The sequence below is a fragment of the Corvus hawaiiensis genome, chromosome 1 (genome assembly GCF_020740725.1).
Source record: "Corvus hawaiiensis isolate bCorHaw1 chromosome 1, bCorHaw1.pri.cur, whole genome shotgun sequence".
NCBI classification, from domain to species: domain Eukaryota; kingdom Metazoa; phylum Chordata; class Aves; order Passeriformes; family Corvidae; genus Corvus; species Corvus hawaiiensis.
The window spans coordinates 8,019,727-8,035,979 of record NC_063213.1 but is presented as its reverse complement, the minus strand read 5'-3'; the positions used below and the strand labels follow the sequence as shown (position 1 = coordinate 8,035,979).

The 16,253-nt window shown below is 37.3% G+C and overlaps 1 protein-coding gene across 6 annotated transcripts in view; it reads right to left on the bottom strand.

Annotated features, from left to right (window-relative positions):
• Window positions 1-16,253, bottom strand: part of RBM33 (RNA binding motif protein 33) — a 101,349-nt gene that overhangs the window by 73,771 nt on the left and 11,325 nt on the right. For all 6 annotated transcript variants that reach the window (XM_048325496.1, XM_048325306.1, XM_048325397.1 and 3 more), the window contains exons 3-6: window positions 11,579-11,627; window positions 9,661-9,737; window positions 7,378-7,678; window positions 6,172-6,282 (exon numbers count right to left, since the gene is read on the bottom strand). In XM_048325496.1, coding sequence (XP_048181453.1) covers window positions 6,172-6,282; window positions 7,378-7,678; window positions 9,661-9,737; window positions 11,579-11,627 — 538 coding nt within the window. The remainder of the gene's footprint in view (window positions 1-6,171; window positions 6,283-7,377; window positions 7,679-9,660; window positions 9,738-11,578; window positions 11,628-16,253) is intronic.

The following is a 16,253-nucleotide window of genomic DNA, read 5'->3' as shown; positions in this document are numbered from 1 at the left end:
CTGTTCCTCAAATACTTTTCAGTTTTAATTCAGTATTGATGGGGAGAATGAGAACAGGATTGGATAAAATTTGGAAATACTAAATTTGTATTCTGGAATGCTACTGGAATGCTTCTGGAATTTACTTTCCAGTTCTCTCTAAAACAGAGAACATTTATTTAAATAAAACAATGTTCCAAATGACAATGGATTCCTCTCCTTCAAATTAATATAAACTAAAAAAAAAAAAATTCATTTTCCCGTGCAGGCCTGATGAAAATAATGTTCAGAGTGTTACACAAGCTATATTTGATTTCTACAGTTGAAAATGAGAAGTGTTCTAATACTGTATGATTCTCCATAAAAATTTTTGGTTACTCTGTATTTGATTAATTCTTGTACAAGCCTATTCGTTCATTTCTTAGGGCCTGCACATGCATTTTAATTCTATGCAAAGCCACTAAATACATCATAAATTTTATGCTGCTTGAGGACAGTTAAAAAATGAGCCAAATCTAACATGCAAAAATGGTTTAATCTTCTAATTAACCAGATCAGTGCAGAAATTTATATGAGAAAGGCACAGCAAGTGTGACAGTCATGTGGACAGATATTAAAACACAAATGAAGAAAGAATTAATGGCATAATTGTGCAAGAGATTGCAAATTTCCCTATCCAGCAGCCTAACTTCATCCATAACCAAAAAGAAATGTGGGAAGCAGTATCAGAGACAGGGTGACCTGGCAAGACAGTTTCTGCTTTGGAAGACAGCAAACCTTTATGAACTCAAGCTCAAAGCTACTCTGGATTTGGTCTGGTGAATGAATGATCTGTATACTTAGTTACGGGGCATTAATGTGCTCAAGTTGTGTTTTATCCATTCCAGACAAACTTTTAAGCATTACATTTCCTCACGTCACAAAACTGCTTTAAGATATAGCTAAGAGAACAGTCAAATTTTACAAAAGGCTTTAAGGCTTTCACGTTATAAATATATTTATTTTGGTGTAACATTATCATATTAAAAAAAAAGCAGGTAAAAACAACAGACAAAGCAGGAAAAAAACCCTTCAAGACTGAAATAAATCCAAACTTCAAAAGCAAACCCAAACTGAGCACAACTGGTCTAATTAACATATCCACATATAATCAAAATACCTTTGAGGACAAGCAGTTGATACTCATGAAACATAGGAGGGATGTTAGCAAGGAAAGAGATGCTAACATGGTTTAATAAAAACAAACAACACCAAGAAAAAGACAGGGTTGGAATTTCAAAAGAGGGATTCCCAAAAGAGAAAGGAGTAGCAATATCTCTATTAAATCTTTATAAATATCACAAACCCCATAATTTTACTGTCTCACTGCTTCTTCTAAGAAACTTTCCCTTCAGGACCAGGATTCGGAAGTCAGAAGTGGAACAGCTGTTTTGCAAGACATACTCACACTACACTGAGCCTCCTGCTTTACGCTAAAGCATAAATCCCAGACACATCTACTCTCTATGTCCACCTCCCTTAAAAGCTACATTGGAATTCTGGTTTTTATTAATCAAAGACTGGTCTCAGTCATGTAATCCCATCTGTGAGTGCTAAACTTAATGTGCAAGGCTCTATGTGTAGCTCAAACTTCAGAATCAGGACTAGAAAGGTTAATGAAGTCTACACTGTCCTGGAAACTTCCGCTGTGTTTTAACAAAATGCTATTAAAAAAAAAACCAAACCAACCTGTAGAAACTCTGTTGCATTTTGATAATTATTCATTCTGGAAAAAAAAAAATCTATTCTAAAAAGAAAACATCCAAAGTTCTGACAGACTATCAGACAACTGCTTAGCTACAGAAAAATAAAACCAAAAAATCTCAAACTTTTCTAGACTAGCACTATTTTACTCTTACTGACTTACACCAGTTCTGTAGCCTTGGTCTGACTCACTTTATTCATCAGCATAATGCTCATGCCACCCACTAACTAGTAACAGCCGTACAAGCATTAAGTATCAAAGACAAAAAAACCAAAAAAATCAAAGGAGCCAATGAAAAAGCCGGCACCAAGGCAACTCAGTGCTGGAGAACGGTAACTGACCCACACCCAAGTCTGATTACACCTATTATTGAGGGATTTTGCAATGGAGATACAAACACATCTGACAGCCACCCATATGCTCTCTCCATACAGCTCCAGGAAAGCTTGGCTGAGCAGGGTAGCAGCACACACCCTTCCCCTGCAGTTTGTTCTGCAGTTGTACAAAGCAAAACTTCTACATGATCTTTTCCCGCTTCCAGCCAAACAGAAGGAGCTGTTTTGCCAAGATGCATGAATGAATTCTGTGTTTCAAAAAGACACAACTGAAGACAGAGAATTAAGACACATTATTAGTTACAGGATTCTTTAATACTTGCTAATCATGAATAGCTTTGCATATATATAAACAGTCCTTGAATGGCCACTTGAGGTCATTGGACTGGACTCACCAGCCAAGGCTTCTCAGCAGCTCTCCTCAAAGGAAGCTTTACATCTCCCATTATGACACCTTGCACAAAGCTACCAAAGAGCTTTGCTGGCCCTTACACAGAAACAGAATGACCTTTCTTCTGCCATGAGGTCAGGGGTTCCTGCCATTCTTAGAAATAACTATTCCATAAATCCCAGCTACTGAGCAGAACTCCTCACACTGAGTTATGATCCGCTATGGAGAAGGAGTGAGTGCTCCTGCCCTGAAGAGCTTACAGGCAGATGCAGGAATGGTAACTGACACAGCCCAAGGGAAGCGCAGAAACACTGACAGCATGATCCCCCCAAACATGGGATCCTCCCAGCAGTGTTCAGGAGAGCTTTGTGCCAGAGATTCATTAAGATGTGCAAAACCAACTAAACTAAAGGTGAAACAAAAAACTTCTACTAAATAGCCATAAAAAAGGAAGTGGAAGCATCTACTAGAGGTTAACACTGAAGCAGCATCAATTCTTCAATCCTAGGGGATCAAGAAATAAGGCAGGTAAGAAGATATTACACCTATTCTAAGGGCACCTCAATTTCACAGACAAAAAATGGGAGTAAAAAAATTAATCTAAGTGCCTTAAAATATGTTTCAAAATTGGATGGTTTGATTTGCACTCTTCTCACCATTTTCCTCCAAGCTGGCAAGTAGTGTTTTCAAACTTGAAAAACAGAACTAAAATGCAGAAGTTTTGGCTAAACACAGATGGAACAATTCAGATAGACACACTGGCCTTTTTCTTCCAAGCCTGTATTCTATCAAAAGAAAAGCAGTATGCAGCACTACTTCATTAAATGCTTTCTTGATTAAAGTACTCTTCATTTCTTATCAGCATAACCCAAGACAGTTTAAATTATGCAATGATAAATCCCCTATCATAGACTTTACAGATTACTTCCAATATAAAACAAAGACATTATAAATTCTAATTTCATGAGGCTTAATTTTTATGAACATTTCACAGAAGTAATTAGTGGTATTTTTCCTCTAAAAATATTTAGGACATGATACCTCATGTGGCTGTTCTACACACCTATTTGCTGCTGAAACTTCTGGGTGTTGGGTTTTGCTTTATACCTTAGGAAGACAAAAATATTTTCTGAAGCATTACTACATTTTTCAGGGAAGCCACACAGAGTGTTTTTCATTTAAAATCCAAGTTCTGAAATTTCAAGGACTGTTTCAAAACCAAACTTTATCTGCCTATTCCTCACTTCTCCCACCTGAGTGCCACTTGTAACAAGTGTCTCACTTCTCTTATTCACTTGTTTCCCCCCCATCATGGTCCAATTCTCCAGCCAGTAAGCTTTTCTCTTGGTTTACAAGATTTCTTCGTGCAATACAGTAAGATACTTCAGTTGGTTTTAATGTGGAAACTGCTTAAAATAAACCATTCGACACCCTTCTCTGTTGTTCAGATGCCAAATTTCAATCAAGAGATAATAATGCTCTTTCTTTGTACTGCATCCATTGCAGTTCCAGTCTTGTGTTGCAGGAGAACAGCAGTCCTTACCCTTGTTTACAAGCAGTGGATGTTATGAGATTTAAGGAAAAGTGCTGTTATATAACACTCGAATAAAGAACAAAACTCTTCAGAGCTGGAGGCAGGCATCTAACCATGCAATGAACAGAAGTGAATACTCTACAAAGGTTCTCTCTCATAGTGGTATTCTCCTTTGGAGAGTGCAACTGTGAGCCTACTGCCAAATGGAAATAAGACCCATACAAAATAATACAGGAATAAAGAGATGGTACTATTTTGGAAAGGTGAATTTTATGGCAATCTGCAAGCCATCAGAATAAAGCCAAAACATGAGTAACCGAAGATACAGCCAAAATATTCACCCTAAATGATGAGCAAATTCTATAAAAGCTCCATTAACAAAATCAGTTAAGAACTTGCTTTGATGGTACCTTTTGAATGAAAGGATTTTAATTCTGAGTTCGACAAATTTGGACAAGGTGATTATTACAGAATTCTCACTCTGGAGTTCGTACTCTCAAAATGAAGCTGTGCTTTTCTACAGCAGTGTTTGGCAGTGAATCCCAGCTATGTATTTAATTTTACATGATGTGCCTTGTGTCCATCATCTCAGACTGTGGCTGCAGACAGCACAAATGCATCAGTCCACCTCCAAAACACCATAGCAGAAGTGTGTATCATCAATCCAGCGAATGAATAAAGAGTGTTCAAGGATTTCACGTTCTTTTGGAGGGTAGATTTAACACTTGGGAAGTAGGAAATTAACCACATTAAGGTATATTTGGTGCAAGATGCTGCTCTTGCAACAGTGAAGGCTGAACCATGCAGGTGGCCCCTTTCAATGCAGATCTCCACCTACCAAAAATGTTGTTTTACCAAGACAGGTTTGATACAACTGGAGCATCACAGCACACCCAGTTGTCAGAACTTCCTAGAGTAATGCTGCTGTGTCTTTGAGGAATTGATTTCCTGATGAGTTAAAGCTCCAAAGAGGAAATACACTCTGACTACACTTCTCAGCAGGTAATCCATTCAATCCTATTTAATTAAGAATTGGAATAAAAGTAATATTAAAGGAGATTCCTGGTGGGGAAAAGAAAAATCTTACATCAAAAACTTGCTGCAAATTAAAAATAGTTATGATACTCTTGCCTAATAACAAAAGGAGAAACCTTGCAACAGAGTTAAAGTGGTAAGTTAAAAAAGCAATTCTTTTCCTTAAAGCTTTCAAGTGCACAAAATATGGCATTGCACACACATGATACAAGATGTCTTCATTTTTGTAAGGTTAATTAGTATATCTAGCCAGTACATCCAATAAGAAATCAGTTATCCCAGTAACCCACCCCTGGGTAAGCCCCCTGGAAGTGGTCCAGGGCCTTCTTTGCCCTATTTTCTTGTTATGTCTCTTAAATTTTGGTAGAAAATAAGATGTCCTTGTCAGGAATTCTCTTCTTAAGAATAAGACTAAACAGAATTTCAAGAATGTATAGTAAGGGTCTGTTAAACTGTGAGGGAGGGCAGGAAAAATACTAGAAGCTACAAAAATATACATTAAAAATCTACAAGGCTATAAATACATGAAAAATATATAAAAAGCTAAAAAACCTTTATGCATCACTACCATTAATCAGTTAATGTGTACTTGGCAGACTTTGGCATAAGCTTTCTTACTGCAACTGAAAGAACCCATCCATTTTTCTAATCAAAGAAGATAAACCTCACAGGAATTTCAGTCTTACCACAACTTTCGAAACAACAATCTGACCTTCGCCTGTCTAAAATACCAAACCTTCCATGCTTACACTCCTCCTCAAAGGGAGATACCCAAGAACTGTATTTACATCCCAACAGCCCCAATGATACATCTGGAAAGGGAAGCACCACAGCTCTTGGAGATTTAACAGACTGTGCAGTATTACTGTCATCTCCTACCTAAACAGGTCCCTGAAGTTTCTAATGTTGAAGCCAAGACTAAGTATGCTCATTTTGGGCTTTTCCTTATGACTTTAATCCCAAGGGAGAGAGGGGATCTGATGTATCTGACAATACAGATGCTATCACAATTCATCTTATAGAAAGAGTACTACCACCAGTAACTCAACACTGGCGAAGTTGCACCAATTCTTACCCAGCAGTATGTACAACTCTACAAAAATCAAACTGTAACAGAGCTAGTTACTTTAAGTTTCCATTAGTCACAGCATACCTCTTCTGATTCATTAGCCATTGTTTGGGATTCTTCCAGCTCCTCATCAGCTGCATACTCTCCTTGTTCTTCCATTGCTTGCTCATTATATGATTGCATGTAATCTTCATCCTAAAGCAGTAACACAGGAAGGTAAAAAGACAGAGGCCAGCAAAATAGGTGAGGTCTGACTGCATTGCTACAGCTTCCAGAGTGGAAGAGAAGTATTGCATCTCTCAGAACTATCAACAGTAAGTTATGCAGCACATATACAGCATAATTAACAGGGCTTTTAACTAGGCAATAATTTCAACGTTACCAAAACAGTTTCCATTCCTATCCCAGCAATGTCATCATAAAGATTCAATTTAATTCTGTTTGCCCCAACTACTTCTATACATCTACATCCACTGATTACAAATTCATAAAGCAAACACTGCAGGACTTTCTTACAGGAAAAAACCATCTATAGCACATATACATTAACATCAGGTTTTACCCCACCGAAATATAAACATTCTTTAAGCATTCTGCAAGTGCTTACATATGAGTGGTTCAACTCTGAAAAATTATGAACATAAAACGAAAGCAAAATCTTTCTTACATTTGCTTGTATTTTAAAACACCTCACTGACACATACAGTTTTCATTAAGATTAAATAATTTCATTAGCACTTAAAGCCAGTGCATGTTCTCTAACATGCTGCTTAAATTATATTGAATTATGCAGGTGACATTTTCTGAACTAACCTCCAATCTCTTTATTCAGGTTTAGACAGCTCTCAGTTACAAAAAGGATGAACAAGCAGGACATCAATCACTTTGGGATATTAGCACCTTAAAGATGTCTTTAGCAGGTCAATAATCTTTTCACCTTCGAAGGACTTTATCAGATCTTGTCTAAAGCCTGGATAAAAGCTTTTGCATTAAGTACTTCTAACAATTGGCAGTGTATCTCCACCACACAAAGCTGTTTTCTTCCTTAAGGATACAATCCTCAAGGTCATGATTCTCAACTGCTTTCCAGCATGACAAAGGAGCATTACCTACCGCCAAACAAGCTGTCAACACAAACTTTGTCACAGCCTAGATAAAGAAACTGGCACACAGTGATAATAGGTCTAATTTTCCCTCCTCCCTAGGGAGGTAAACAGATTTTAAATCAGTCTAAAACCCTATGCACGTGAAGCAATGTTATCTTTGAAGATACAATAGAAAGAAACTCACTGGAAATTCATCTAGGGGTTCATTGATTTCAAGGTCTAGCACTTCATCTTCTTCTCCAGGCTCTTCCCCATATTCTATTTGGTCTTCTGTCAGTTCAGGATCATTGCCTTCATAATGTCCTTCCTCTGCATACTCTGAGGCATATTCTTCAGGTGCTTCAGATTTGTCATAACCAATTTCATCTTCCCCTTGGTCATACTCAGACTCATGTTCCAGTGAGGGATCGTTGATGGACTCAGAGAGTTCGTATGATGTCAGGATGCCAGATGTGGCATTGAGGCTCACTGTGACGCCTGGAGAGCTGTGGGATAGGGGGAGAATTCAGAGGCTGAAGTCTAACTGTCAACTACTCACAAAGATTCAGCAAAACAAAGCCAACAAACATAAAATCCAAGTTGGTGGATAGAATTATACCCCATAAACTATTTGACTCCATGTCATGTTCTCATAATGCATACTAAAATGCAGCTTATCACCAGCTGCAGGCTATTTGACCAGGGGAATCAAACCAACCAGATGGTTTAGCAGGTCAAACTGGCAAAAGTCCTGCTTGGTAACCAAAGCAGACCAGATTCAATTTTAATTCCAAGACTAACAAAAAACCACACAAAATTACTATAACTGCATCTGTTTTTCCAATCTTCCAGAATACACTAGTACTTTTCACTAAATGTATTAATGTTCTTCATTCTTGATTATCTTGAATTCCAACTTACATTTTTATGATAGATTTAATGTTCTACTTAAAATCATATAAAATAGTCAAGAACTGTAATTTAAATGATTAAGACATTCTTAACTAGCACTAGCATAGACACTGAGAAAAACCAATCAATAGAAAAACTGGCAAGTTTATAATCTGCAGGCAGGCAAAGCAAAGCTCAGAGTTTACTGTTGACAAAAGCTAGTGCCATTAACACAAAAAAAAGCAACTAACCAACAGCAGACTAGTTCTTGATTTGAGGGCTCCAGGTATAAGGAACACAAAGTATTTATTTTTTGTTAAATAACATTCCTATTATTCACTATTTTCCTAAGTTTGGGGGAACAAGATCCAGGCAGCTTTGAGCTATTTGCATCTCTAAGACAGAGAAGATTTAACAGGAAAGTGAAGACATTATGCAGGATTATCATTATCCTCCCAACTACAGAAGCATGAGGTTGAATGGAAACATAAGGGGAAGGGAAAGGCTCTCTCTGGCAATAAAACTGCTAAAAATGCAAATCTTGGCTACAGAAACCTGCTTCCACTGGGCAATATTATCACATTTGAGATACTTCATCATCACTGTGTTTTGTTACCCAGGGGCCTCAAGGAGGATATACAGCAAAAAACCACAAAGAACTACAACTGGGATTCTCCCTTTGAAGGCAACAGTCCAACCCTCACTCCTGCAGGGAGGAAAACAGCAGCCAGTGAAGAGATTGATGGTGGAGTGTTTTATCACACCCTCATCAGTCCAACATAGGGGCAGGACTCCTTATCCACACTACAGCTAAAGACAGGGGATGTCAGGGATGGAGATACACCTATGTATGTTACACATACACATTCAAAGCCTTTCAGATGACATGCCCTGACAAGTAAAGGAAAAGCTAGAAAAACACACAGGCCAGAAGAAGCAGCAATGGCACTGCATCACTCTGGCATCACAAGCATCCTCCCTCCTACTTCAGTCCAGCTTGACAAGTAAAAACAAGAAGACACTCATTTTGACTTGTAACGCCCATAATTCAGCTGTGGAGCTGTATCACCACAGGGTATTCACAGGGCAGGATCCTCAGTAAACTCCCACGGCAGTACCTGCTCCAGCCCATTAAGTCTGTTCAAAATTTTCTGCTATGTAATTGTACACAGATACTTAAGTCACAAATTTTCCTCCTTGGCATCTTAGGAGGTAAGAGAAATTTCTAAAAGAAAGATGGCAGAAAAGGACTATATAGGAGAAGGAAGCTTACCACAGTAAGCAATACTGAGGCAGTAAAGAAAGCTCTGTAAGTGCTTATAATTAATTCTATATGCACCATAGATGACAATTTCTTCTCATAGGCTTTTTATAGATTTGAATAAATTTATTAGATCAAAATAAAAAATAATTTTACTGAAATGTTAATGCTACTGAATACATTATATATATATATATCACTAAATAACTGGCTAGCTAAAAAGCAAAACCATTCTAAGTACATATCAGTAACTTTAGTTTAGTAGTTATTAGTTATCAGTAATAGTAGTCATTCATAGCTTTGAGTTATCCAAAACAAGATTCAAGAGAGAAATACCGAAATTCTTGTTCTTCTTCATTGTCACTTTGCAGAAGATCATCATTCAGCTCTTCATCTGACAAGTCTGACTGATTCTAGGTTTCAGAAAAAGTCAATCATGAACACAAAAGATACAAACTTTTAACTAAGTACTGAACGGTAAATAATTTTTATGAAGAATACATTCCAAACTAAGACCATATCATCAAAGAAATTACCTAATTCAATAAGAAAAAACACACACCACAAGATCACAAATCTTAAAATACATCTTTGACAATCCTATAGATATTTACAGAACTCAGACTTGCCTATCAACATTTTTTTTCACTGATGCTTCTCAAATACAGCCAAAGATGACAATTTAAGACAGACCAGGAAGGAAGAAAGGCTAGCGTTTGTACACAGCCTTGTGACCTTGATGCATTAGGCAAGTCAAGAAAATGCAAGAACTGCAACTTCTAGAGAGCTGAGATAGGAGACTGGAGGAAAGGATACAATAAAGAAAACTGAAAAATCATTTTTCATTTATAAGTGAAGAAAAAACCAGAAGAAAATACTGTGTCTCCTCCTAATCTGTCAAATTAAACAACGTTCATGTGGTTTGGTTTGGGTTTTTTTTAATAATTACCCCCTTGGAAGAGGTAACTGCATTTTTGCTAAGCAACATTTCCAACCCTTAAAGTAATAGGGCCAGAAAGGTCACACAAAGGCAGATTTACCTAAAAGTACTGGGATGAGATTAAATAGATGGAAGTTTAGCCTAAATAGCTCAGGGAAAAACTTTCTGAGAAATCTATTATTACCCCACCATATGAGTCCATACCCACAGATGCTGCCCTGTGACATGACAAACTAAAAAGAAGAATAGAAAAAGCACAAAAAACCATAATACACTGGAGAATCGAGTACTGGTCAGTATTCACATATATAATTTTTAAGGTAAGTAAGTGGCTTTATCAACTCCATTCATAGTACAAAGATGCATACAATGCTAATTAATTGCTTATGGTTCTGGTAACTGTGTTACAAACATCTACAACCATTATCCTCCTGGAGTTTTGTTCTCTTTAAACCAGCACATTAGAATAAGGAACTTCCTATCTTTAATAGAAATGCTTATAGAATAATTTCAAGAAGCTAACTTTCAACATTTGGAGGATGGTTATAAAAAACTACAACAAATAAACTCTTAATAAAGCTGGGTTTTTTAACTACCTATTAGTCTCCAATGAAAACCTTTAAAATTACTTTAAAAATGAGTTCATTTAGCAGATAAAATACCGAAAGAGGTGACCAGTCGATTTGATTTTTTAAACAGAAGTCCTGTCTTCTCCTACAGATATCTGGCAAATCTAAAGATACATTTAGTTCTTTTCACAGAGTTCAATTCTGGAAATAGGTACCAGAAGGAAGAGCAGACATGAGGAGAACTTGTTTATGTTCCCCAGTTTTAGCTGCTCCCATATTTTTCCCCTCACTTTAAAAGGGGAAATCCTCTGCCTACTCATCAGACAGCAACGTAGCAGATCATGCACACCAAGTGCGAACTTTCACAGACAACACTGACTGCTTTTTTATTTATTCTCTGGTAAATACTGCTGGTATTCTGACAAGTGATTTTTAATAGGCAGGAAACTGGCATTTGGATTAAATTCTTCATCATGCTAATTAGCATTCAGCAGACGTAGCTGGGTTGAAAAAAAATTTTCCTGTAAGTTTTATTTTTAAAAGCCACACTTAAAGGTATTTCACAGAAGGAAACAGAGCCCTGAGTGCAGAATGCTCTGGCAGTAAGGAAGATCTCAGGTACCTGTGGCTGTCAGGCTTTGGGGAGGTGACTGTAAAACACACGAGACCAAACCTGAACTGGTTAAGTTGAATAACATTCACATTTTGATGTCTGCAACAATTCACTTTACTACACATCTCTTACCTTTTTTCCAGTTAGTAAATCCTCTCCAAGCAAGTCATCATCAAGCTCACTGGAAAACAGTAACAAATTTAAGAAGTTGAACCTTACAAAACAAAACCAAACACCTTACAGGGCACGCGCCTTAAAAAACTGCCTCGAGAAGAATTGCTGCCAAGACAGCACAAAGCCTCTTTTAGCAAAGCATTCAGGGAATAAAAATTTGTATTTTTACTGAAACAACAGACCATACATATTAAATAAGTCTGCTATTGCACAGTCATTTTATTTCCATATGCTCCCCTTTCCATATCCCCTCAACTAAACACAGCAGAGAAACCTAGCCAAAGCACAGGCACAGCCAGCCAAAACACAGCCATTCTAGATCCTTCACACCAAGGCCATTTGGACACACTGTCCAAATTCATTCTGTCCAAATTGCTGACTTCCAGCTCCCCATGGAGGAAGCAAGTGAGACAAGAATGTCCTGTGGGCAAAACTCAGTCTACAGGTCCCCCTGTGGCCCGAGCCGCAGCTCAACAAAGAGCTGGGAAGCCAGCTGGCTTGGGAGCCTGGATCTTTCCTAAAGGCCAGGCTTAGGCCTTGATCTTTCATAAACACTTTATTCCCTCCTCCTCAAGTTGAGGGTAAGGTCAAACAGATATTTGTAGGGCGACAAAATCAAATGCATGTTTCCCCAGTTCTGTAATTGTGCCCAAGAATTCAGGAAGCACAGAAATACCTGTCTTACAAAACTTCTGCCATCACAGGACACCTGCCCCATAAATAAGATTCAATTCAAGGAGCTACAGTCCAGGTGTGTTAAACTTTAGAACAGCTGCTTAATTTCACTCTTTCTTCAGTGAAAGAGTTATCTAGCAACAGGGATAAACAGATTCCCCTTCTATAATAAACCCTTGTTACTGACAAAAGCATGTATTACAATATGCGTATCAATACTAAAATGAGATGCCAGTGATTTGAAATATGAGTTGTACCTTAAGAGGAGACTATTTCTACCTGCACACCTTAAAAAAAATCAAAGACAAACAAAAACCACCATGCCTTAGGGTAGTACATAAAAATCAAATCATCCCAAGTGAGAATGGCCTATATGAAAAGTAATTTCTATGAGTTCCTTAGGACTACATGGCAAATACTTGAAAATGGGGAGCCAAAACATAAATCAGTTGGTTTTGCAGATGGATACATCTCCTTCAGTGCTGATTACTGTACAGATGGGAGGGAAGGAGGCATAGGGGTGGTGTAAAAATCTTATGGGCTAGGAAAGAACAAATGATACACTGAAGAAGCCCTAAATAGGACATTATCATCAGTACACAGAATTTATCCATGGTTATTGATCACAAATAGTTCCAGGAATGGCTGAACATTAACTAATAGCAATTGTTTTGTGCTCAATGTAATATTAAACAAAAATCAGGAGGTAAGACATATCATACATTCCAAAGAGCAAACTGACTAGAACTTAAGCCTCTTCATTCTGAGACAGGAAACTATGTAACAGAAATGGTTGCAGAAAAATTTCCTACTTCAATTTTGTCTCTAAAAAAAAAAAAAAAAAAAATCACTAATCTCTTCAACTGCCAGTAATCTGACAAATGCATCAAAAGGTTTGAAAATATTTCCCAGCACATGGTTTGCCACTGACGGCTTTTAATAAAACTGCACTAGAGAAATTCCAAAAGATGGCAAGAGCATATGTTATAGCAGCATTTAAAGACAAAAACCAAGTTCAGGTAGCAAGAAATTCAGATTAAGGAAAGGAGTGGAAAAGAAAGATATAAATTAATTATCTAAACATAGCTAGGGCTATTTAGCATATTACTAAAAAAGCATCCTTGATGTGGTTACTCAGAAAAAGATTAACATTTGATCACTAGAAGTAACTGCAAACATATTATAGATTTTTAGAAACTCTGGCCTATTGCTTGACAGTCAAAAAAATTAACACTAGGATATAAATGAAGTTTGTATCAGGAAAGGATACCCATCAAAACATATTAAAATATTCAATGTCATTCAGTATTTTCATCGATAAATTAGAAGAAAAATGACCATTTTTGACTTTTTGAATAAGCAAAGTAACAGTGAAAAGACTGCACCATATAGTGGAACTATCTCAAGCTCCTTTCAAGTACACAAGTTATCTGTTAGAAAAAGTTACCTATTAGAAAAAAGGGGGACCACAAGGACTAAATCTGAGCATTAAAAAGAAAGCAAACAAAAGAACCACAAAGAAAACAAAGCAAACAAAAAACCCCAGATACTAGGCTAGCTGAGAAGAACAGACAAAAATGAATGGTTGTAATCTGCTATCACACAAATCCACATAAAATAAACGTGAATAAAAGTACACGTCTATGATAAAGGCAACTCACCCTCACTATCATCAAGACACAAAAGTCTTTCCAAACCCACAAGAAATTTTGGGTTAAGATAATTTTGGGTTTGCTGCTCTCAAAAGAAAGAGACTGATTTTCTTCCCCTTCCTCAACCCGCAACACCCAACATTTTCCTCACTGAATAAATTTAGCTTTCCCAAATAAGGAAAAAAATAACAAAAAAAGCAGACAGTAAAAAGTGGAAAGTTTTCTGCCAGCATAGAGAAATTAGTAATCTCAAAGAAGGGTCCGAACCAAGTGAATTTCAGTAGAAGTCAACTACTAAATCAGCCCTGTCATCTTGAAGAAGAGCACCAGAAATGCAGGTTTATCCCAAACCCAAGCTTTGGGCTACTTAATGTAGATAAATGTATAAATTAACATGATAAAGACATCAGACTTAGGCCTCCAGTTTCATGAGCATGCCTCATTAAACATGAGCAGTAGCAAGGACACAAATGTTTCAGGAAAAGAAACTGTAAAAAATGGGAAAAACTCTCCAAGAACAATATTACATTTTGTACTCCCAAATAACTGGGGCCTTCCAAATCTCAGTTAACACCCCCCAGGGCTTGAGAAAGGACAGAGATTGGAAAATTTAAAATTATTTAAGTGACTGGGGGATGGGACTCAGTCAAGCCTTACTGCATAACAACACAGCAAGAGCTGATGGTTGATGAAGATCTGTGACTAACAGAACTCCTTCATCTCCCCCCCTCAAATGTTGCTTCAGTTGAAAACAAAGCATGAAGGATTAAAACATAGACTACTGTGTTCATCCAGCCCTTCTTCCATCTTCAAGAAACCATGTCCTTTACTGAATTAGGCCAGTAGGTAAAACCCCCAAGCAATTACAATAGGCAACGTATCCATGTACAGCATTTGTAATTGCCAAGACACTCATAAAACTCAACACTTCCAAAGACTTTTTTAATTAAAAAAATATTCCAACACATGCAAATAATATTTTATTAGATACACTTGTAAAATAAAATTTCTGAAATGACAGCAAGATGAAAGTCTGGAATCTTCCGCTTTGCACCTAAAACCACTTCCCTCACATTTTCACTATCGAATTTTTTATCATCTCTCTTAAATAAATGCAGCTAACAATAAACACAAATTAATTTTTTTCTCTAAAACTAAGTCCTTGTATACTTCAAAGTCTCAGCTTGGTGAAAATACTCTAGAACTGCTCTCAAGCCCTATTAAAACCAGCTTTGCACAGGGAGTTTACTACTGGGTAAAAGCTTCCAATTTCCGATGCAACAGCTGCTTGACTCTTCCAAATTTTCTCAAGTGATGAGTAGGGCAGCTAAAACCAAATGTGACCAGTCAGCAGCTAAGAGCCCACCCATTCACACCACAAAGTCAGCAAAGGCCAGAAGTTCAGAAAATATTCTAATACAAAACATTCTGCCTCTAAGACTGATTTTAAGGTTTCTGAATAACCCATCCTGGGGATGGAAGGCAGCACAGGAGTGACCCACCCCGAGCAAGTTCTTTTAATTACCCTCTCAAACCAGAGCAGTTCCTCAATGCAGTTCAGCATCCAACCCTCTAAGAGCTGTACTGGCCTGACAGAGAGCAGACACTGCTCACCAGCAAACAGCAGAACACCCTGTATATACTGGAGCTACTGTCCAAATTCCTCAGTCATATGCTCACCTCCTGCAGCAATGAAAACTACCCACTTAACCTAGCAGAAAAGCACAGAGGAGGAACTGAATGCCTCTGGAATGACAATAAATGTAGAGCAGTTGATTTACCCCAAGGGCTCAGCTCAGTGGAAAACTACTTAGTAAAATTTGTTTACTACAGTCACTTGAGTGATTATTAGAGAAGACAGAAATCTATTTGGAGTATTTTTTTCTCCCTTTTAGAGTGAAACCACTGGTAAAGTCTGAACAAGTCTATTACTAAAAAGGAATCATAGAAAAATAACAGAACCAAGTGAAAAGTTTTCTCCCAGAAAGAGTAGACCAGTCTAGCTAGCAGCTTGATTCCTGTCACATAAAAGAACACACATTCTTCCCCAAAATAACCCAAAGCACACACTCTTCTCAACCTTTAAAACAGTGATATTGTTGAAGAAGCCCATGCCTAAGCTCTCCACCTCTTCCCCGATTTAAAACTGAAGTAGAACTTTGAGGATAAGAACTTAAACATCAAGTAAAAAAAAAAAAATTAAAAATTAAGTTGGGCAAATTCAAGTACTAGCAAATTCTAACTCTGTAAACCACCAAGGTCTACTAAATATTTAAAAGGAAAACCAGAGCATTAATTGCAAAATT